Source organism: Lissotriton helveticus, chromosome 11 (genome assembly GCF_964261635.1).
Source record: "Lissotriton helveticus chromosome 11, aLisHel1.1, whole genome shotgun sequence".
Taxonomy (NCBI): Eukaryota; Metazoa; Chordata; class Amphibia; order Caudata; family Salamandridae; genus Lissotriton; species Lissotriton helveticus.
In genome coordinates, this window is record NC_136072.1 from 987,505,507 (window position 1) to 987,529,132 (window position 23,626).

Consider the following 23,626-nt stretch of genomic DNA (forward strand, 5'->3'; position numbering starts at 1 on the left):
GGCATAGGGCAGAATGCATCTCTGATAGTCTTGGGCTCGCTTGCTGCGTCTGGGAGTCGAGAAAAAATACAGAGTCCGACTTCCGCGCAGGGTCCTCTGTAGCAGTCGGAGTTTGCTCCGCGGGTAAAGCATCTTGTTCCAGAACCAACAAAGGGTCGGAGTCCGGTCTCCGGCAGATGATATCAGCCGTTACAACCATCCTCTGGACGATGGCGGTGACTTGTGAATGGAGCTCCCCAATGGCGGCCATTATAGTATGCAGCGACGGTGTACATTCAACCCGCTCCATCGCCCCTCACGAAGCGACCGAGCAGGTCTCTGAACCCCAGAGGTCGACTACTCCGGGGCACCAGGCACAGGCAATGCCGATGACAACTGCGGGCAATTCCAAAAGCGCGATCTCAACACCGTCGCCGCAAGCGAGGAGCCGAGCCCAACGACCCCGGGAGCTCAACGGGGCCCCCGGGCAGCGAATCCCCGACCACAGCAATCGATACGTCAAGCCGCCGCAGTTGCGAGATAAAGCTGCCACCGAGCCACCATCCAAAACGGACAAGAAAAACTCCACTTCGGGAGACCGGAAGCCACCCACGTCCCGCAGCCGATGTTGTTCAACTCCAATCCGGCTGGGTTAGAACTCGAGGCCCGGGCTTCAACTCCGGGTTAGGCCGAAAATGGAGGACGGCATATCTTCGTCATTTGAGCAGCTAGAAATTCCGGGATTGCACCTTTAGAGTCAGGCACACTTCAGCTGCACGGGATTCCGCGAGAAATCAGGATGATAGTCAGGATTTGTGAGCAACTGGCGGAGGTCGGCGGAGCCAGGAGCTCATGCAGCCATCTTGGTTGCTAGCGTAGCTCCTCCTTGATTTTTAGCTTTTTAATCAAGCTGTAACACCCCCCTCAGCATTATGGTGGCCAGCTGATATAGGACCCCACTCCCTAAGACTCAGTTAAGAATCTAGGAGTTAGGTGGGACAAAGATCTGTCCCTTGCCACCCAGGTTCAGCAGGTATCCGCGGCATGCTTTGGCAAGATAAAAATCGTTAGGAAATGTATTGATTTCTTGCCTGAGTCAGCTCGCAAAACCGTTGTGCACGTCCTAATCACAACTCATCTGGATTATGCTAACGGTCTCTACATGCAAAACAACAGTTGATGGACAGAATGCAGAACAATGTCATACAGTCTCTACATGGGCATGCCAATTGGGCTGATCCGTAGGATTCAGATAGTTCAGAATTCAGCTGCCAGACTCGTCTTCAAGGTCCCTCTTCGCAAACGTATTTTCCCATACCTGAGACAGTTGCATTGGATACCTGTGGCCAAGCGCATTAAATTTAAGGTCCTCACATTTGCCATTTGGGCACTTCAAGGAAGGGGGCCCAACTACCTGAGGAAGAGACGTCATCCCTACCAGCAGAATAGATCACTTAGGTCCAACCACAAACGATACATCACCACCCCCCCGCTTCAAGAAATTCAGAATGGGGGGGAGGACATTCGAGGTGGGGATCTCCAAATGCTGGAATAACCTACCTCCTCAATTGCGCGCTTCGCAACAGGAATTTAGAAAGGCCCTGAAAACTTGCCTCTTTAGTCGTCATGACTAAGATATACTGACCACTTTCTCTTCTGTTGTCTGTGCTAGCGCAGGGACACCCCGTCTAGGGTAGCTGTGCACTATACAAGTATCTTTATTATTATTATTAGCTGACATGTTTTTAAGCCAACCCCTTAATTACATTGGCCATGCCCCTTTGAGAGACCCCCCACCCCTGTTTTTTCATCCCACTTAAAACCCTTTGAACATTTGACAAAGACAAACTAGACTTTGGGCTGCTGGCAGACTTCAACACTGATCCTTCTGCTGAGAACTTGGACGGGCTGTTGACACTGGCCTTTGTCTAGCTATCTTCTACTTCCACTGCAGGTGCAGAGAAGCTCCATGCCTGATAGACTACAGGAAGCTTCTCTCTCATCTTATTTAGTATTTACATTCATCAACTTGCCTGGTGTTTTTCAGCACCGTTTGCAACCCTTCTTGATGCTTTCTGGTGCCCAGCTGTTAATCTCAATGATGAAGGTTGGAGTGAAAGCAATATTCAGCAAAATCATCAATCTACTTATTGTATTCTGTGGCATTGTTAGCATTGAGCAGTGAATGTAATGGTGGTGTTTGGGGAGGTAGATGGAAGAGACTGAAGATAAGGGATAGTAATGGGGTATCCTTTCCATTTGATTGTTAGATTTTCCGAGTCCCTTTGTTACACTGATCACAGTCTGAAACCTTGTGTATTATTCAAGTATCAGTAGGGACCATTATTATTCTTTTATTATCAAGCTAGCTACTATCTCTTGCTAGCCAAGATTTTGCCACCTTATTTTTAGGTCGAGCCTAGTGCTCTATGGGAGGCTTCTTGTGAGCACTCTAAACTTCTCTATGTGGGTCTGACTCCTCCCACACATAGGATTGGCTTTTGCGTGTGTCTTTTATTAATGAAAGTACACAAATGGCTAAAGGCGGTTGCATGTCTTACCTTCTATTAATGTTCACTCCCACTGCGTTTTGCTCTCGGGAGCGAGCAGTGGCGCGCAGGGTGGCAGCTGCATTTCTCGTGGTTCGGGTTACACAACGCGCTGTGCTTTAGCTAGTTTTACAAGCAGGACTGACAAAGTGTGGTTGTAAGTAAAAGTCTGAAATGTTTTGGCTTCTAATACCCAACATGGGGAAACTTTGGATTGCACCTCTCGGCGATAATTCATTTTCCGCTCAGCTCATGTTCATTTTCATTGTCCATATCGATAAAGCGCTTATTAAATTCAAGTTTCATGAAGCGCAGCAGACGTGTTGATGAAAGAAAGGCACACAGCCCCCAAGCTTCATCTTTCAGCATAGTGGCTGCACCTTTCTTTTATCAGCGCAGCACCTGCTTGTTGTTTTAGGAAGTTAAGAGGTAAGAGTGAAGGGTGCGCTGGGTCTCTTTATACGAGTAGTTAATATCAATGTAAGCTTTACGGGGACGTTTTTCATTAATTCACAATAACATTTGTGGGAATGTGCGCACCGCTGCTTTATGAATTGCCTTACTTTCTGTTTTAGCCCTCCCACCTTCCCGTTAGTATTTGGAAACAATAGCCGTGCTGCTGTACCCGGTCTTTATCACTTACTAGCCAAACATGCAGCATCTCCTGGCTTTCACTGTGTTGGCTAACGGCACAAATAGTGTGAACGCTTGTTTATTTCCCCCTCATCCTTCCTCATAATGATGGCTGCTTTTCTCATGACAGATATGGTCACTGCCTGAATTGGCCAGTTTAGATTTATACTGCAAGCGTGTTGGTACTGATAGTGCCAAAAATGCACATATGGGCGTTGGTCTCCCTCTCTTATAAAGACACAGTAGTCTTGGTGCTTGGCATGAAGATAGTGCAGTCCTGCCCTGCTTACGGTAACGGCGCATCAGCTGCGGCCATATTTTTTCTTCAGTTTTTGCCTTGTTATCTTTAGTTATTTCATTTCTTTACTTAGTCTAACCCCTTAACAGACCCCCTTAAAAAAATTTATTGTTGCAATTGAACAGTGCCGTGTCTGATTAAAAGATGGGCACTTTTTTATTGTTTACAATGCAGACAAATAAATTCCTCTCCTTTGGGCTCACCATACTTGTGATCTTTAAGAAATGCTACAGTGAAACAAGACCCTCGATAAAACCCTTCTCCATCTCTTTCACTTGCCATAAATAACCTTTTAAGAGTGCCACACTTGTATGTTGATCTCAGTGCTGCATGTAGTAGACGTTACTATGTGTATCCCTCGTACTCCACACGTGTGTCTCACAGTGAGATGGCTGTCCAGCAATGACCGCCCCAACCCGTAACTGTTTTCATTCACAAAGATGTGCTTCATCATATTCAAAAAGTTGTACATACATTGCCACATCTACACTTTTCTACAACATTCATCATTTGATTTCTGTCCATGTTTTCTATTCTTTAATGTTAACCCCACTTTTATGATTTCCCCTTAAAAACGTAACTTCTCTGTAAAAAGCAGGTTCTTTGTTAGACAAGCACTGCAGTCACTGAATTTGTGCCTGAGAAATGTAGTATTTTGTCTACCACCCACCTCCTCTCCCCCGCCGCTCTCCAACCGTTCGCCAAATATAACTTCGAGCACGTTCAGTTAATGTTTTTTATTTTGTCTTCCTTGACAAGTACCATCTAAGGCTTAACAATAAAGAGGAGACGGAAAACATTCCCTGTGTGGGAAAAGTTGTGCTTCAGTGATTACGTTGTTTACTGTGAAACATGGAAACTAGAGTTGTAATCCTAGGTTACCACTCGAAAACATTGAGTGATCCAGGGCAAGTTACTTTATCCGCTTTTGCTCACCAGCCTTCTCCCCATCTCCAGTTCTTTGATGTACCTAAATATTTGAGATTAACTTACAAACATCCTGAGTTACAATAGCATTCTAAAACCATTTCCTAAGAATGGGTAGAACAGTCTACCAGTGGTTACATAACCCGGTATTACTGTAGTTTCAAAGGTGTGGTCTGCTTTCTTGACTTGCTTTATTTGCCTAGTACCACATACCTTGTTAATAGCTTTGGGACCATGCTTTTCTAACCACTATACCTCTTTGTAGGTGGAGCCTGTGCTGGCTGCTTTGCGAATGACTTCTTGGGTTAATTATAAAAGACTCTTTTGGAATGCATCCTGCCCATTACTTACAGTTGGCTTCATGTTTTGTATTTCACAGTTGCTTGCTTTCTGTTTGCTGGCTTTATTTATTTTAGGCTGTCCAGCATCTAGCATCTCTTTGTCCCACCCATGACGCAGTCTGTTTATGATGTGCTGCATAACCATAGCTGCCAAGGTTTCAGATTGCTTACGTGTGACATTTTCATAATTTCAGTGTAATTATGAGTGACATTCAACAAATATGAGTGACACTTTCTCGCAAGCAAAATCAAGCGTTAAAGACAAGAAAAACATATAAACATTAATAATTACACCGATTTGACTAACGAAAAACTAGAACTGCTCCAAAGCACAAGGCAGTTGTATTTAATTTTGCAGACACCCAGCCGAAAAACGTGGTATTGGCTGGGTGTCAGGAACATGAGTTACAACTGCCCTGAAAGTTTGTCATTAACAAAAGCAATTGAAATGCTCCAAGAATCAGTTTGTTGCAGGAGCCCGTCATTTCACTTTGATGATGATGAGTGAAATGTGCTGATAGTAATACTGCATTTTGGGGTTTGTATGCCACAGGGAGGCTGGCCGGCACAGATTACGAAAGTAACTACTTTTACAGGAAGGAATTGCGACGTGTAGGCAGTGTGCAACAGTATTCATATCAATTGCATCTAACTTGAATACATGATGAACACTACAGATCGCAACCAGAGAACTTCAAACTATTTTTTTTAAAAAAAAAGACATTTCTGACCTCTTCCTTACTGCGTATTCAAGCTTCCACGCGCTTTTCTGTGAGATGTGCAGTTGCCAAGTCTCTGCTGTGTATGAAGGCTCTCTTTCTAGGCGATGGCTCGACTGCTGTGCCCTGAGCTCTAACAGCAGAGGCCTAGCTGCAGTTTGGTTTGTCTGTAGAGCTATAGGCCTGACATGTCTGACGACGCGAGCAGGCCTCTGCATCGGACTTTTGAGTATTAAGGGGAGTTGTTGGCACAACACGTGTTACAACCTCCTCTGCTCCTTACGTTTGGGTGCTGCATGCTTTGTAATTTCAAGGCGCAAGCATCAGAGGTTCGCGTTACTCCTGGCAGACTCCCCGCGCCGATCATCTCAGTAATATAGCGCCGCAGCCAGGTGGGCCATTATTCTATCACTGACAGTAGTATGCGACGAATGCCGAGTCGAGCTGCCCTGAACGAGGCTGAGTGGTCTATAATAATTATTAGTTTATGCGCAGCAAGCAGCAGCTGAGGCAGCACACTGGAATCATGTCATTGGCATGCCTGCACTATGAATCCCCGCCGCTTCTTCTCTGGCGACCTCACTTGCTGCAGGACCGCGTGAGGTCACATCCGGATTTGTGGGCTGGCCCTGCCCTAGGTGTTTAATGGGCAGAGTGTGGGCTGGAAGACAGCCTGGCGCACGGCGCCGCGGCGCGGGCGGCCCGGGTATTAATTAATTAACGCAGCCAGGCTGGCAGGCGGCTGGGGCCTCAAATGCAACATTGTTGCACGGCAGCCTCTCAGCCAGCACTTTCAGTGACTCACAGAGCTGAGGAGCACAAGAACTTATTTTAACTGTTTATGAGCCACCCTGCCGGAGCTGCTGGCAGCAAGTCTGGAGCATCAGAGCCGGCGCGCTAGCACCATCGCTGGAACCAGTTTCAGTGACGTTAAAAATGCGTGACAAAGCATTTCAGTGCGGTGTTGCGGAACACCACACTGAAATGCGTTAGTGTCACACGAGAGGCGTGACACTTGGCAGGACTGCATAACTAAACACTTATAAGGACCCACAGGCGAGACCTTTTGGCTATGCCAATGCTTGTTCTGCTAGTTTCTTCCCTCTCCCACCGTTTCCTCAAGATCTGGCTTTTCGAGGGAGACCTCGCGCCCCAGCGCCCACATATTCCCACAGATGATAGTGAGACGCTCTACAAATGCTGATTGATTTGAATTTGGATACCAAAGTTGTTCAGTTTTTTTTAACTCAGTTGGACACTCAAGGGTACAAAGTAGTTAGATGCGTGGTGTGGACTCGCAGTGTGTGATCAGTCATAAACGTCCCTTTTGTTTTTAATCTCTCTCTCTCTCTCTCTCTGCGGGACCTTAACTTCTTAAAACGCTCGCAGCAACCGGTGCAGGCTGCCAGCAACCTTCACCTTCTACAGCTGGAGCATGCGCACGTGTGGACCGTCTGACGTCATCACGTCACGCGTTGCGTCACAGTTTCCCTTCCTCTCTTTTTGGTACTGGTTGCAACCATAAGTGATTCCAGCTATAGACAAACCTAGAGCTGGGAGAGCCATGTCCAAGAGGGTGAGGAGCAGCGAGGTGTGCGCGGACTGCAGCGTCCAGGGTGAGGAGCGGCGGGGGTGTGGCTGGGTGTTATAGGGTGATTGCGCCAGACATGGATAAGTGACAATGACGGGGAGTACGACATGAAATGCTGTGCTGCGACAGTCAAGAGACTGCAGCCAACTGAGACGGGCATTGGAACAGTCATTCGTTTTGGGGGTTGTGACATTCAGTTAGGTTAGTAGAGGCTCTGCATTTGTGACGGTTTAAGGGTGTGTGACAGGAGCAGCTGTGTGGCAAGTCTGGTTGTATGGAATGTAGGGAGGACTTTAATAAGCATTGTACTCTTGGCCGGGGAGAAGAGGCAATACACTGTTTGTTGTGACACAGCACACCGTTAACAGGCAAACAGGAAGCCGATTAGTTGTGACAGTAGGTGGAGCGTTACAAACCATAACACAGAGGGTTACTGTAGGTCTGGCTCCAAAGTTCTGGCTATGGAAGGGCCACGAATGGATGCCATGAATCTGAGCAGTCAAAAATCAACAAAGCATTTTAGAAAATGTACTCCTTTAAACTATGTGACTAAGGAGCAAAAGTTACGCACCTTTAATAACGTTAATTCTAATAATGTCAGACGGCCAGAGTGGTGTCTCAACTTTATCACAATGTCAAAGCGCCATATGAAATATTGAGCATGGCCGAGATTCTATACAGACACAAATGGGTATGCTTTATGGGTGGATGCCACTGCCCACGTGGCATAGGTCCAGGCTTATCCCAGCGGGTCCTGTGCATTCTTGCAGCACAGCCTATCGATCAGTGTGTTCAGTTTATTTTGGGCCGGAGCCATGTCTGAAGTGTATGCAGTGACTGGAGGTTGAGGGGGAACACAGTTGTCCATAAATGGGGAAAACGTGTTTTAGTTTTTAAATCGTTTGCGAAGTCTATTCAAAAGTGGTTTAAAAACCTATATTGCACGGATATAAGGATGTACCCAAAAATTATTTATTTTTTTATAATTATTGGAAATGAATGTTTACCTATCAATGACAGATGTCAACGAGAATGCTGTACATCAGTGGAATATGCTACAACACATTACAGGATTATTTGTTTTTTGTATTTATTTAATCATGTATTTAGTCAATAAAAACCATTACACAATCATTCATTTCTTGCGTTTCATAAAATTTGATTTAAGCTTAGGTTTCTGACAAAAATTTGATTTAAGCTTAGGTTTCTGACAAATCTCTTAAAACGGAAATATAAACTCCAAATAAAAATAAATATACAAATTTAATTAGTGTAGTTCTTGTGAGGCCTTGACTCAAATAATTGTTCTTTATTTAATTTAATTTTATGGCCCGTTATTTAAAGCGTTTAAGCTAATGTTTAAAGTGCTATTTGTTGTGCTGAGGTACATTTTAATTTGAGTGTTTTCCTTCACGTTGTTCCGGGGTTTAAAGTGCGCTGTCTTTATTTTTTTGTTTAATTGCTCTTATAACACTAAATTCTATTGATTGACTTTCAGTGCTTTAGCTCAGATTATTTACTGTTTTTCCTTTTTACGTTATGTGCACCCCGAGTTAAAGTGCAAATGCGATGTCATTATCTTCTGGTTATGCTTCCCAATTGTAATTCTTTGTTGAAGTGCTGATGCTCTAAATTGATTGCTCTGGGGCTTTCATGTTTACTTTTACAAATTTTACTCCACGGCATCTAAGCGATATAGAGGGACCACCCAACCAATGGGTTACCGCTTGCCTGCATGTTCGTATTTCTAGCTCTCTAAAGATTCTTTTCAGCATTATCTTTTTTTCTGTTGGGTAACTTGGGCAAAGCAAACACAAGGAGATGATGGACGGAGCGCTGAAACTTTTCAGACACTCACCCCCAGTCACAGATCTGGGTTGAATCCATCATCGTTCTTTAGCTCTCTTCGCCACCCCCAGTTCAGACAAGCTATATGCAAATCAATCTTGACCCTGTGACTCATGGGAACAGTCCAACCCGAACTGCCAAGCCATGTCTTCCCTGGACCAGAAACCAGCATCCTGGGACCTGTTTCGGGCTTACAGCCCTCATCAGCCAGGCTAGCTTGAATCTAGTGGCAAAGTGAGCAAGGGATCCGTGTCTGGGCATACCATGCCAACTTAGGGGAGAACAAAGCAAACGCAAGGAGATGATGGACGGAGAGCTGAAACTTTTCAGACACTCACCCCCAGTCACAGATCTTGGTTGAATTCATCATCATTCTTTAGCTCACTTTGCCACCCCAGTTCAGACGCAGCTATATGCAAATCAGTCTTGACCCTGTGCCTCATGGGAACAGTCCAGCCCGAACTGCCTAGCCATGTTCTCTCTGGACCGGAAACAAGGTAACTTGGGCAAATCTAGAATAAATGTGCAATACTTTCTTCCTTATATTTGCATAAGCTACATTCTTTGTTTGGTGCTTGTTCCTTCCAGGATGGCATTAGATCTTTTGTTTCCCATTTTCCAAAACGGTACTGCATAAACTGGAGTTTTATTTTTTGTGAAAAATGTGCTGTAAGGTAATCCTGGTGCCGTAGTTTTTTACTGGAATTTATCACTGTTCAGGCATGACGTCTGAGTGCAAGACTTGTCTTGTCTGTTAAATATGTAAAATGCTTGTTTGTAGCTTTTATCACTTTATAAAAGGCCTGTTTCCCAATACTTACACTCCAGGCATCTTGTATTCCAAGTTCCTCGATAGCCTGTTTAAGATATAGCTCTCATTAATCTTTTTTATTTTGCTCTATTTGCTCCTCTGTTTTCCTTCCAGACATATGGTTGGCTGATTGACCCTCTTTCCGATGCGCGTAGTCTCCAACATCATTTTGTAAAGGCTCCTTTACATTGGTATTTTTGATTCCTCAGCCCAAACTTTAAATGCACCTGTGCTGGGGATGCAGTTTTCGTGATGCTGAACACAGATTTGTATAATCTTGTTTGGATTTTGTTTAAGATGCCTTCTGTACATCCTTTCAGTGTTTCCATGCCATAAGTCACTGTTTACATTAATTGAGTACTCATCACTGTTAAAAGATGGGCAAATAAAGGAGAACTCTATTTCGTTCTTAAAATTTTGAAGCCGTAATTTAAAAATTGCGCTTTCGCCTGCATTGTTTCTATGTGTTGTTTACCTTTCATGTGGTGCTCCACGAAGAATCCTAAGTATTTAAATGCCTGAACTACCTCTACTTTGTTCCCTTCCAAGAACCAGGTGAACTTCTTTTTCTTTGAGTCTACCAAACGTATCACTTTGGTTTCTTCAGATTTAGCTCTAACCCATTTCTGTCCATGTATGTGTTTAAGGCGTCCAGGGTAAGGAGCAGCAGGGGTGTGGCTGGGTGGTATAGGGTGATTGCACCAGACATGAACAAGTGACAATAACGGGGACTGCCACATGAGGCTGTGCTGTGACAGTCAAGAGACTGCAGCCAACTGCAATGGGCATAGAACAGTCATTTTTTCAATTGAAAATTGAAAAAATTGAACAGTCATTTGTTTTGGGGGTTGTGACATTTGTTTAGGTTAGTAGAGGCTCTGCATTTTTGACGGTTTAGGGGTGTGTGACAGGAGCAGCTGTGGCAAGTATGGTTGTATGGAATGGAGGGAGGACTTCAGTAAGCATTGTACTCTTGCCCTGGGAGAAGAGGCAATACACTGTTAGTTTTGACACGCAGTACACCGTTAACAGGCAAACAGGAAGCAGATTAGTTGTGACAGTAGGTGGACGGTTAAAAGCCATAATACAGAGGGTTACTGTAGGTCTGGCTACAAAGGTCTGGCTATGGAAGGGTTACGAATGGATGTCCTGAATCTGAGAAGTCAAAAATCAACAACGCATTTTAGAAGATGTACTCCTTTAAACTATGTGACTAAGGAGCAAAAGTTACCTTTAATAACGTTGATTCTAATAATGCCCTGTCTCGTCAACGGCAAGAGTGGTGTCTCAACTTTATACACTATGCCAAAGCGCCATAATGAAATTTTGAGCCTGGACAAGATTCTACACAGTCATCAATGGGTATGCTGTATGGGTGCATGCCACTGGCTACGTCACATAGGTCCAGGCTTATCCCAGCAGGTCCTGGGAGCTATGTGCGGTGCCTACTACTTGCAGCACAGCCTAGCGATCAGTGTTTTCAGGTTATTTTGGGCCAGGGCCTTGTCTGAAGTGTATGCAGTAACTGGGGGTTGAGATGGTACCACAGTTAACCATAAATGGGGAAAACATTGTGTTTTAGTTTTTGAATCGTTTTGTGAAGCCTGTTCAGAAGTCGTTAAAAAACTTATATTTCACAGAAATAAGGATGTACCCAAGAATTATTTATCTTCCATACTTATTGGAAATGAATGTTTCCCTGTCAGTGACAATGTAAACAAGCATGAATGCTGTACATTAGTGCAATATACTACAACACATTACACGTTTATATAATACTGTTTCCACAACATGTTTCTCTATTTAAATAGTAATATAAAAATACACAACAGATAACATGTTATGGAGTGCTGGTGAAATTTGCAGCTCATGCTGGCTGGTGGCTCGTCACCATGTCACTAGAACCCTTCAATGGTACCATAGGACCATAACGTACAGCTGACCATTGTTTATCCTCTATGTATTCAGATGCAAAAATTATAGTGGAACAACAGATGTTGTAATTGAGGATTAGAACATTCAGAATACTTATTGGGCTGTTACTTTTGTAATATTTCACTTTATTTCATTACATTTTGAATAGTCTTCTGGAAAATATTTGACATGTAAATCATGCCACAAACATTTTGTAAAAATATGATAAAGTTTCTCTTAAATTCAAAATAGTGTATTTAGCTAACGGAAGTGTTTCGATGAGTTATTTATTAAAAGTTATAGTTTGTAAACCTGAAATGCTAACCCTAACCACAGTGCCATTAGTGAACTAACAGGCGTGCTAGTTGTCATGTATACCCTAAATGCAGCCTAGATTCTTATTGGAGCAACGTTATATTATTTTAAAATAAGCACAAGGATTTTGTACAGTTTTGTCCTTTGCTTTGTTATTTATAGTGCTCTCTTGTGATAACGTAGAAAAGGTAGGCGCTTCTGCCACTGTAGCCCTCTTCCTGCTTGTCTCTCTTCTGCTGTGACCTGCACACTTCACACGCCCGCCCCCTGACCCATCCCCACTCCCGCCTCCACCACTAATCCCGCCCCTCCCCTACATAATGACGATCGCTGCTGGGGAGCGTGTGTAAAGCCGTGACCCCCGGTCCATGCAGCACTCTCCCCGGCAGCTCCGCCAGCCGATCACACACCCGCTAGCATCAGAGTTCGAGCCTCACGCCCGCCGCCTCTGCTTCAGGTCTTTTGTGTTTTCATTTGAGCTATGTAGTTCTGTGTTATTACTGTTTACTGTGTATCTAGTGCCTCAGTGCTTCTGCCACTGTAGCCCTCTTTCCGCTTGTCTCTTGCTTCCGCTTTGTCCTGCACACGCCACACGCCCCGCCCCTTGACCCAACCCCACTCCGGCCTCCACCTCTACTCCCGTTCCCCTCCCCTACATAATGGCAACCTCTGCGGGGGAGCGTGTGTAAAGGCTTGACCTCCGGTCCAGGCAGCACTCTCCCCGGCAGCTCTGCCAGCCGATCACACGCCTGTAGTCTCCCAACAGCAGAGTTCGAGCCTCGCGCCCGCCTCTGCTTCAGGTCTTTTGTGTTTTCATTTGAGCGGTGTAATTCTGTGTAGTTTTGTGTTATTACTGTTTACTGTGTATCTAGCGCTTCTGCCACTGTAGCCCTCTTCCCGCTTGTCACTTGCTTCCGCTGTGTCCTGCATACTCCACACGCCCGCCCCCAGACCAAGCCCCACTCTGTCTCCACCTCTATTCCTGCCCCCCTCCCCTACATAATTGCGCCCGTCCGTGACCCGATCGCGAACAGCACCAGGAATCCTGGTCCTCCTGGTCTCCACCGATATAACTCAGCCACGCTCACAACCCCGGAGGCCACGCTGACTGCGTAAGATCCCCGCCCAACACGACCCATGGACATTTCTCGCGCGGACACTGCTGAAGATCTTTCATCGTCTACAAGACGCCCGCAGGCGCCGAAGGACCACCGACTGAACAGCCCACTGAAACCCTGACTTGCATCCTCCTCAACGTGCGCTCCCTACATAGACACACCGTAGAGATTTGAGGCCTGATCAACAACCTCTCTCCCGACGTCGCATTCTTCATGGAAACCTGGACCAACGCCACCTCCGGCCCTACATTGCCACAGCATCCCTGATGGCTACAAAATCCAGAGAAAGGACCGCCCACACCGCCCGGGAGGAGGAATCGCCATTGCGCACAAGACCCCCCTCCGAATCTCTACTTCCAGCACGAGCGACCCCACTCCAACATGGAACACCTCCATTTCCAGATCCAGACCAGCCCCAGCACCGCGCTACGCGGCACCCTCATCTACAGACCACCAGGACCCAACCCGCAACCACCATCGCCGAGCTCGCTGCACCCCACGCCATCACCTCCACAGACTACATCCTGCTCTGGAACCTGAACTTCCACCTCGAAAACAGCCAGGACCCCGACTCCACCACTCTCCTCAAGAACCTCGCCAATACTAGGACTGAAACAGCTTGGCTGTATTTCCACGCAGAGAGCTGGCCAAACCCTCAACCCCATCTTCGCTGCAGGATCAAACATCCGCTTTAGCCACACTACCCAGCCCCTCTGAATGGACCGCCACTGCGTCCATTTCACTTTCAACACCACCACTGCACCCAAGCCGGCCCCAAACCTGCCGGGACGGAACTGGAGCAAGGTCACAGAGGAGCACCTGAACTCTGCCCTCCTCCAAGACCCCCCTCCCCCTCCCCCAGAGGATACGTCCGACACCAACTCCGCCGACAAGTTGGCACCTCTCCGCCGCACCGCCAAACAACTTCCTCTTAGGGCCGCCTGGTTCACCACCGAACTCCAAGAAGGCAGATGCAGGAATACAGGGATCTGCCCTGGACTAGATCCAATCCTTCCTCTCCAGCAGAACCCAGAGGATCAGATTCCCCCCTCCCCCTCCTCTCTGACCCCACTGACATCTGCGGAGTACCTCAAGGAGCTTCACTAAGCACGACGCTCTTCAACATCTACATGGCCCCAATCGCCGCCATTGTCAGACAGCATGGGCTCAGCATTGTATCCTACTCATCCTCTCCCTCACCAAGAACCCAGAAATCACCAGACTCTGCTTCCAGGAAGGAATGAGAAACGTAGCAGCCTGGATGAAGGACAGCTGCCTAAAGCTCAACTCCGAGAAGACCGCGGTCCTCCTCCTCGGACCCTGCACCTCCGCCTGGGACAACACCGGTGGCCCTCCGCCCTCGGGAGCTCACTCACCCCGACAGACCATGCTTGGAACCTCAGCATAATCCTCGACTCATCCCTCTCCTTAAACCACCAGATCAACCCCTCGCGTCCACCGGTTTCAACTGCCTCCGCATCCTCCAAGACCTTCAAATGGATCCCACCTGACTGCAGAAACAGTCACCCACGCACTCATAACTAGCAGATTAGACTACGGCAACGCCCTCTACTCTGAAATCAACAAAACTCTTATACACAAACTCCAAACCATCCAGAACGCCGCAGCCATGCTCATTCTAGGGACACCACTCCACAAACATATGACCCAACACTTACGAAGCCTCCACTGGCTCCCTATCGAGAAGAGGATCACCTTCAAACTCTTCACTCACGCCTACAAATCCCTCAACAACATCGGACCCACATACCTTAGCGACCGAGTATGTTTCCACGTACCCAAGAGGAACCTCTGCTCCGCTGACCTCACCCTGGCAGAGGTCCCCAGCATCTGCAGAAAACAGAACCGGCAGGAGAGCCTTCTCCTACATCGCAGCCAAATCCTGAAATGAGCTCCTGGTCAACATCAGACGCTCCCCAACCCTCCACACGTTCAGGAAGGACCTCAAGACCTGGCTTAACCCGGAGCTGCCCCCCCCCCCCCCCCCCCCGCTCCTTGAGACCCTCACGGGTGAGTAGCGCGCTCTATAAACCGCTATTTGATTGATTGATTGCTTGGCCTGAGCTTTCAGTGGTTCGCCCACCTCTGGTATTTACGCATATGACATTTATCAAGGGTTTTATTGTTTAATCATTTGTATGCCATTTAAAGTAGATCACTAACCTCACATGGTTTCATTATTGAGTACATGAAAGCACACATTTCTCGACACTTTTTACATCAAATTTCACCTAACTTTACATGTAATCTACTTGTCACACATGTAAAAGTGAACTGTACAATTTGAGAAAAGCACTTTAAACGTGATTAAGATTTACTGTTAGCATGGGTGTGAACAAAAATAACCAGTTCATCTTTAATGACTATCCTGATATCCTAAAGACATGTTGAACGGAGTACTGTAGAAGCCATTACCAATGCAAGGTCTACCAGCTTAGTTACTGTTCTGTCAGAATAAAATGCTAGTGTGAAATCCAAATGTCAGTAGTGCATGGATCTGAGACGATATTAATGTAGATTTGGACGAAGAATGGTAGATTAATTCCAATAGTTTGAATCTATGAATGTACAATTGCACCTTAGATTGCATGTTTTGACCAATGAATGCATAGTCTCTTTAAGAGATGCCATTCATATAGTATCTTTACAAGATCACATTTTTAGAAGCCAACTAGGAAACCAAGTTTCATCTAAAAAACAAATTTGTCAATAGCCTTTACTGAATTAATGTTTAGAGAATCAATAAATAGATATATATTTACTTGTGTTTCAGATAGGACTTCCAAAGCATATAGTTCATTTAGCTGTCTCAGTGACGCCAATATTATCAACCTCAGAAATATGGAATGCCCCTTTTAGCTTTCAAAACTATGTCCTGGAGGTTACACATGGATCCCTGTCTAAGATGCTACAGTGGCACATCTACTTGCTTGTTTAGTATAAACAATCTCATTGCATATCTCACCAAAATGCTCTCCTAATCAGCAAGCAATCTCCATTGACGATCAACAAAAAGGCCTGAACATGTCCCTTCAAATGTGACACATTATCTTCCTTGTGTTGTCCCACAAGGTATACCTCAGAAACTCTTCTGTTGTTCTAAAACTGTTCAATCCCATCCTCAACATTCAGATTCAATTGACTGTACACAGCTGAAAATGATCTTGTGACTCATTGGCTTCTTTGTGACAACTGGATCCTCTTCTTCTCGAGTTCTCATAGTTATTGCCAAGCTTTTTCAACTTGTCATCTTTGTTGAATTTACCTCTAACCCACTATCCATTAATGCCATCTATACTGTCCAGTCTCTTGTAGAGTCAATCCAAGAGGCCATTTGCATCTGCCCCCCACCCGCTTTTTACAGAGAGGATCATTGCTTCGCCCCCTGTAGCTTTCCCAGTTCAAGTGTCTCATCACGGTGACTATGCTGAGAATTATAGTAATCCTCTAACTGCACTGGGTCCTTCCCTGTGTTTTTCTGTTTGTTGCAGATCCTACCATTTTCCTCCTCAACATAGATGTGTTGTGTGATATTACAACCATTTGCTATGAGTTCAGTTTGGTGTCATAGTCTGTAACTCCTTTACTTGTCAATCTTTGGTGGCCATGACACTGGACTTACCATGTCTGGACGAGCTGAATCAGTCATGGAAGCATCTTCATTTCAATCTCTACGTGCTAGGTACAGGGACTTGCTGGCAGGTTCTTGCCTGCTTTAACTTCTCTGAACCTCAAACAAGTAGCCACAAAAACCTTTTACATTTGTCTATTACTGTAAGGAGTGGAAAAGCTACTCCTCTGTCAGGATACGTTCAACTCTTTGGAAATGGAATCTAGTAGGTCTCGCTCAAATTATAAATCCCCTTCAAAGCCAGTGCAGCAGTAGGAGAACTACCCACAAACAGGAGGAGACGTCTCATGAGAGATGTATTGTATTAAGTCAAATGTTGGATATGTGTCCCGTTTATTCTCAGCATTGGTGTCCAACCCCGAGGCACTAGAAGGTTGAACAGAATTCTGGGGCAAAGTAACACTTACTGATGCCCATAACATCCTCAACTGTTTGGGAACTTGAGAGCATCTGTAGATATCTGAACCTTGAACTAATTCTAATGTGAGAATAACTGAATCTACAGCCTCTCAGGAAGTAGGAAGTGCTCCCATTGTGATGTAATTTGCACCAAAAAGGTTAAAAATGTATCGGTATAGAATTTTGAACTGTACAACATCAAGACACACAATTGCCATTCACTATCGACAGGTCGGCATGTTTTATTGCCAAATAATTTGGGGTAATTCTATCAGAAGAGGAGTTCAAACCCAATCGAAAAGTGTCTCCCAATGCTACACCTGCAAAATTAAATGATTGTTTATGTACAACCCCACTCAGCAAAAAAACAATCCTAAATGTGAATTAAAGAGTAGTATATAAGCGAAAAATACATGGATGCCAAAGACGAAAGAAAGGTACATCAGTTCAAACGAATACTTGCAAAATGTGTACTAAGTGGCAGAAATTCACGTTTACATCTACTAGTGTTCCTTCTTTCGTTCCGTGAATAAGATGTCTTCAAGACCGGGAGTAACCCGAGTGGGGAGGAGCTTGATTTACCTACTGATCTTTTGAAACGGAGTCTTTCCCCAAGCACCAAGGTAGCTCTCAGCAGAATTGGCTTCAAATCACCCCTTTAGCGCTATTCGCTCACCCAGGAACCTTTCTTAAACTGCCACTCATCAGTTGCACAGCCAGGCACCATGCGTATTGTGGAGAGAAACCTCCCCTTTGCAGGCCCTTGGTCATGCCCCAGAACTTTCTTTACTTGGTCCACTATCAGGATGCAACAATTATTTTGTTCACTTTTTGTTTAATTTTCGTTTAGGACCTCCTGTTTAGATTTGCCTCAGAGCACTAGGAATATACAATAAACCATTAATACGTTTTGTGTTCTATTGTGATACATATTTTCATTTACCTTTCCTTGGGAAAGCAACATTCTTTTAAGATTGAACCTGCCATATATACCTCGCCTCTGCTCTTAATGACATTGTGATGAACGCTTGCAGTATATGCTTTTTTTATTGTAATGGTAGTGTTGTATAGTAGCCTTACTTATCATCTGTGATTGTGGAGGCATGTGACAACCTCAGATTTCATTCCTGCTCAATACCTACCCATCAGATACTATACATTGTCTATTCCTTGGCTGGATATCATGAATGTGACCCATCCTTTAGGACCGGCCCTAGTTATGTGGCAGCAGAAACTGGATACAACTGTTTTGACAGGGCACTGGGACACGATATCTGGCGAAACAGGCCATAAGTAGCAGGTTGTGGAGCTACATAAGTGGATGCAATAAGGCAAGGAAATTAAAAAACACCTGTCACCGGTAAAGGCCAGGTGGCAGCTGTTGCAGGTCGGAGGCAAATATTTGTGGCCATGCGAATCTGGGGATTTCTCTGGCCACAGCCGAGGAATAGAGATATGGTAGAAGCCATGATGTCATAATGGCAGGACTCGCATGGTGTAAAATGGCCACTGGTATAGGGTAAGGACTGCACAATACTAATAAGGTTGTTCAATATTGGGGTAGTGTATAATATTATTAGAATGAAACAAATGGAGCCAAACCGTACAATGTCAGGGTGTTACAGCAACATTGATTAAAAGTGGCAGTCATAAGGAGGGCGAGGTTGTTGTTGAACATTGGGCCATTGCCAACCCAAGCTATATGTCATTATGAAGTTATTGGTGATGTAAACGAATGTGACATTCAAGTTTTAAAACATTGTTTTTCATTACACCCTAGATTTGATTTTAATCTGCTAAACAGTCCCGCATCTTGAAATGCAAAATGTATAAGTGTTTATATTTTTATTCTCTTTTCACACAAGCTTTTTTTTCTCCTTTGATCAGAAGTAAATCTATAATGGTAGATAATGTGAAGTTGGAAGACTTAAAAAAGAAAAAAAAATGTAAATACGTCTTTTTCTTCGAGATGCAGTTTGCTGATGTCTTTTTCCGCAATTCACTAGAGGGACTCAAGTTTCCATTCCCCACTGGCCAGAGTAGAGGAGCCTGATTCCTGCCGCCTCTAGTTGCTGCAGACACACTAAAAAGCATCTTGAGGACTCCCGCAACGCAAGACGCAGTGTGCTGGGGTCTTTTGCCACAATTCACTAGAGGGACTCCACTTCCCATCCACCACTGGCCTGAGAGGAGGGGCCTATGTTACTGCCACCTCCCATTGCCATGCTACAAAGCGCATTGAAAACTCCCGTGGCGCGAGATACACTCTGCCGAAGCTTGGGCCAAGGGCGGGCCCGTCCACACCCAGCGGAGGCTGGTCTGGGCCACCCCACTAATACCTTTCACACCCCCAAGGTCCTGTTGTTTGCTGCCTAGTTTTCCCTGCACATACCATCATCCGTCTACTTGTTTTTAAGTTGTCTGAAAGGACCGGCTGCCGCTTGACTTTTTGCACTATAGCTATAGAAACCCAAGAAAACCCACAAATCTGCTGAGATAACTGTGTCCTAGATAGGATAGACAGTTTATTGTCCTGAGTGCAAGCAAATTTTAGTTCCTGCCCAGACTCCTCCTCACCATAGTTCCCCCTTCTAACAATGTGCAGAACCAGAAGAGGATCCCTTGGTCACGAGATCTAGGAAGCAAGGCCAGGAACCCATTACTGTTGCTCAAATTGCTTAACGTTTACCACCCCCTATCGCTTCTTCTGTTTCCCTGACTCCAGGTTCTCCTGTCTGTGCCTTTTCCCGGCAGCAATCTCTTTTGTCTGAAACATCAGTCCACTGACTCTGCCTCTGATAGTAATATATTTGCACCAGTCCCTGTGGGGGCCGATGTGTCTGGGACCCTTACTTTGAATGAGGCTGTTCTCACTTCCCTTATACAAGAACTAAAGGAGTAGGTGGGAGTGCAAAAATCATTGATATCTTCTCTGACCACCACAGTGAACCAGTTGTTAGCGTCCAGTAGGGTCTCTGCAGAAATATCTTCCCAACTTTCCTCCACATCTTCCAGAAGGCTCCCAGTTGTTTCGCCCCCATCACAGACAGCCCCCACCAACTTGGAGCCACAGACTCCGCCTGTGTACAAGCTCCCTGTCCTTAGGCCCATAGCACCAAGGGCTGTTCCCCCTAAATATGCAAAGCACCATGACTCCCAGTGCACATCCATTGTGTTATAATGATAACTTCACCAAATATGCCAGTACTCAGACCCACAGGGAAGCATGTGGCAGAATTCCCCAAACCACCACCTTTTCAAGCATGAGTAGGCCCAAGTTGAGCTCTCACGCAACTGACAAAGGGGAAGATTCTCTTAGAAATAAAGCGATACACTGGATTTGGTACATCAGGGGTTGCCGCTCAGTCATCAGCGATGATATCATTAGCGCCAAAAGACTAGGTAGCTCTAATCCTAAATTTGAGAAGATAGAACTGACTTTTTGTGATATGGAATTGGCTTACAATTTCGTTGCCCTTGACGCTAGGACATGTCCGCCGAGTCATTCTATGATCCAACTTAAATATTCCAGTCAGCCCACTATACTGACATGCTCCCCAGCTTGGCAACAAATAGTTGTCCTTCATCCCTCAGCGAGATTGATTGACTCAGGATGTTAAATAGTGTATGCCTTAACTCGAACAGCTTCTGACATCAAACCCTAGCCAGCTCCAGATACCAGAGGTCCGCAGGGAGTCAGTTGCCCTAATTTGTTCTAGCTCCCCCAATGCCTCTTCTAAATCTAGCTTAAATTGTGTGATTACTAACACACTCAACATTTCTACACTGTCTCTTCTCCTCTCAACCTCATAACAGTGCTCTCCTGCTTATTGCAACCAGGATTCTCCTCCCTAGCACTTCCGGAGAGGTATCTCTCAACCCTGAGTCCAACAAGATGTCTCTCATCTCTTGGAACGTGGCTGGACTAGGCTCTAAGCTAGTATTGCCCAACTGGAACACTCTCGTCAAAGTCCACGATGTTTGTAGATTCCAAGAGACTTGGTTTCTGGAAACCAGTTATAGGCCTGGTTATCTTAACTTTTTTTTATTCCTATAATCCCTAGCAAGAGCGATAGCGCCTCTGGTGGCCTAGTCACCTGGGCTAGTCTCTCCACTGTCAGATTTGTCAAGTTTGCATTGACTCGCCCGATATTTTGGCTATCAAACTTAGTAGTAAGTCCAAGCCCATGGTTATAATTAAACATTTACGTGAGGGGACTAGAGGTGGGACGGCATTACGCACCCTCCAAGTTCTAGAAAGTTATCGATAAACAGCAACTTATACTGGTGGGCAATTAAAAGACCACATTCGAGCCCCTCGATAAGGATCATCATCTAACAAAAATCGAGGATGATGCTTGGACCATTCTCCTCTTGGATATTCTTCCAATCCACAGATGGTCACTAGACACTCTCCAATTGAAGGCCCTAATGATTGAGTTTGGGCTTAATGCTGTTAAAGGTCGCACAAAATTGGATTTAACAGGGGCCCACACATTCAACAAACCTCTTCATACCAGCAGAATCCTTTTATATTACAATTGATCTGAGGCTGTGGCCGTTTGTTATTGATGAGCGTATTAGGACTGAAAGTGGCAATAACCCCCTCCCCTGTTTATGCCAGCTTTTTACACGATTATCTCTCCTGCTCTGTCTCTTCTTAGCAGGGATATTGCACTGACCTCCGACAAGTGCCATTTAAAGAGAGTCAAATGGCAGACCGCCCGAACATTCTATCTACCATCACTGCCAACCTTAATGACATCATGGCATGGGGCTCTGTGAACATTCTTTGGGGGCATTACCTGAGCTGCTGCTGTCGTTGCCCATGTCCCCATGTCCCGCTGTCCAACTGTCGGTCTCCCTGGTCTCTCTCCCGCTGCTGCACCTTTCCACCAGCACAGCGTGGCCATAGCGGGGAGAGGAGAGGGGGACTACAATCCCCGGGAGCCTTTGCGGCGGAAGCCGCCACTGCCTACACCGCGCCCGGAGGTGCGTAAATTCGAGGAGAGCCCCGGTGGAGCGAAGCTCTGTGAACATTCTTTGGGGGCATTACCTGAGCTGCTGCTGTCGTTGCCCGTGTCCCGGTGTCCCGCTGTCCCGCTGTCGGTCTCCCTCCCGCTGCTGCACCTTTCCACCAGCGCAGCGTGGCCATAGCGGGGAGAGGTGAGGGGGACTACAATCCCCGGGAGCCTTTGTGGCGGAAGCCGTCACCGCCTACACCGCGCCCGGAGTCGCTTAAATTCGTGGAGAGCCCCGGGGGAGCGGGGCTCTGTGAACATTCTTTGGGGGCATTACCTGAGCTGCTGCTGTCGTTGCCCGTGTCCCGCTGTCTGTCTCCCTCCCGCTGCTGCACCTTTCCACCAGCGCAGCGTGGCCATAGCGAGGAGAGGGGGGGGGAGACTACAATCCCCGGGAGCCTTTGCGGCGGAAGCCACCACCGCCTACACTGCGCCCGGAGGCGCTTAAATTCGAGGAGAGCCCCCGCGTCGCGGGACCGCGCGCGGGCCGTGCCGGGCTAAGCCCGGGCAAAGGGCGGGTTGTCTGTGGCCGTCAGGGGCAGACAGAGGCTGGGCTGGGCCCCCCCCTAAGCTCCTGAGTAAGGTGAGCGCTTAACAAGTACAATGGGAAAACGTATAGTCTCTACTACTACCTTGGTCTCCAAGAGTGCCACTATTATCACATCCTCCTTTGAAAGTATGCTGGAAAACGCGGTCAACATGGTTAACACGGAGATCGAAATTACTGAGAGGAGACTCTATGGGTCAACTAACATCTCACCCACACATGTCTGATGAACTAGAGGAGGGTGGTTTAATGGCGCCTCCTCCGTTATCACCCACTATAATAATTCATAAACCTACCCATCATGGAAAGTTACCTGAGGGCTCTGTGACTGACAAAGATGTAATAGACATCCCAGACTCTCAGCAGGGGCTTCAAGTTGAAACCAGCGTTACATCTCCAGCTGTAACCACAAATAGTGTGGGGGAGAAAAGGAAGAGAGGTCCAGCAAAACTGTCTATTAATAAGAGGAAACAACCCCCCCCGCAATAAATCTCAACCCACCCCTCTGAGTATGTGGTCATGAGGAGCAACTGGAACAAGTGGGGTGTCAGTTAGTCCGAATTTGCAACCAAATATTAGTACTGTAGATTTGACCATAGCAGAAGCTGTTTCCCTTTCTGCTTGTACACAAACTGAAATAGCATCTGTAAACGGCATACAAGGAAGGTCAAATGAAAACTTAATTGATACTTTAGTGGACTCCACTTTTAATCGTTTGAAAAGTCTAATGGATAAACAATTTAATGCTATTTTTAAACGTTTGGATAGATTTGAAAGCCCGGTGACGAAAGAGGATGCCAAAAGAAAAGGGGCTACTATTATCGATCAAATTAGGGGTGAACGGCTTTTAAAGGATCTGGAAGCAATTAATAAAGGCACTGCAGGGGAGAGTGGTACTTGTATATCCTCTGGTTCAAATAATGTATGTGAAAACTGTAATGGCAAAAAGAACAGCTTGTCACCT

The 23,626-nt window shown here is 45.9% G+C and overlaps 1 protein-coding gene across 4 annotated transcripts in view; it reads left to right on the plus strand.

The window, feature by feature from the left end:
* Positions 1-6,865: 6,865 nt before the first annotated feature.
* The window catches only part of GIT2 (GIT ArfGAP 2), a 692,535-nt gene continuing 675,774 nt past the window's right edge, over positions 6,866-23,626 (plus strand). For all 4 annotated transcript variants that reach the window (XM_078667341.1, XM_078667342.1, XM_078667343.1 and 1 more), the window contains exon 1: positions 6,866-7,062. In XM_078667341.1, coding sequence (XP_078523467.1) covers positions 7,011-7,062 — 52 coding nt within the window. In that variant the 5' untranslated portion in view covers positions 6,866-7,010. The remainder of the gene's footprint in view (positions 7,063-23,626) is intronic.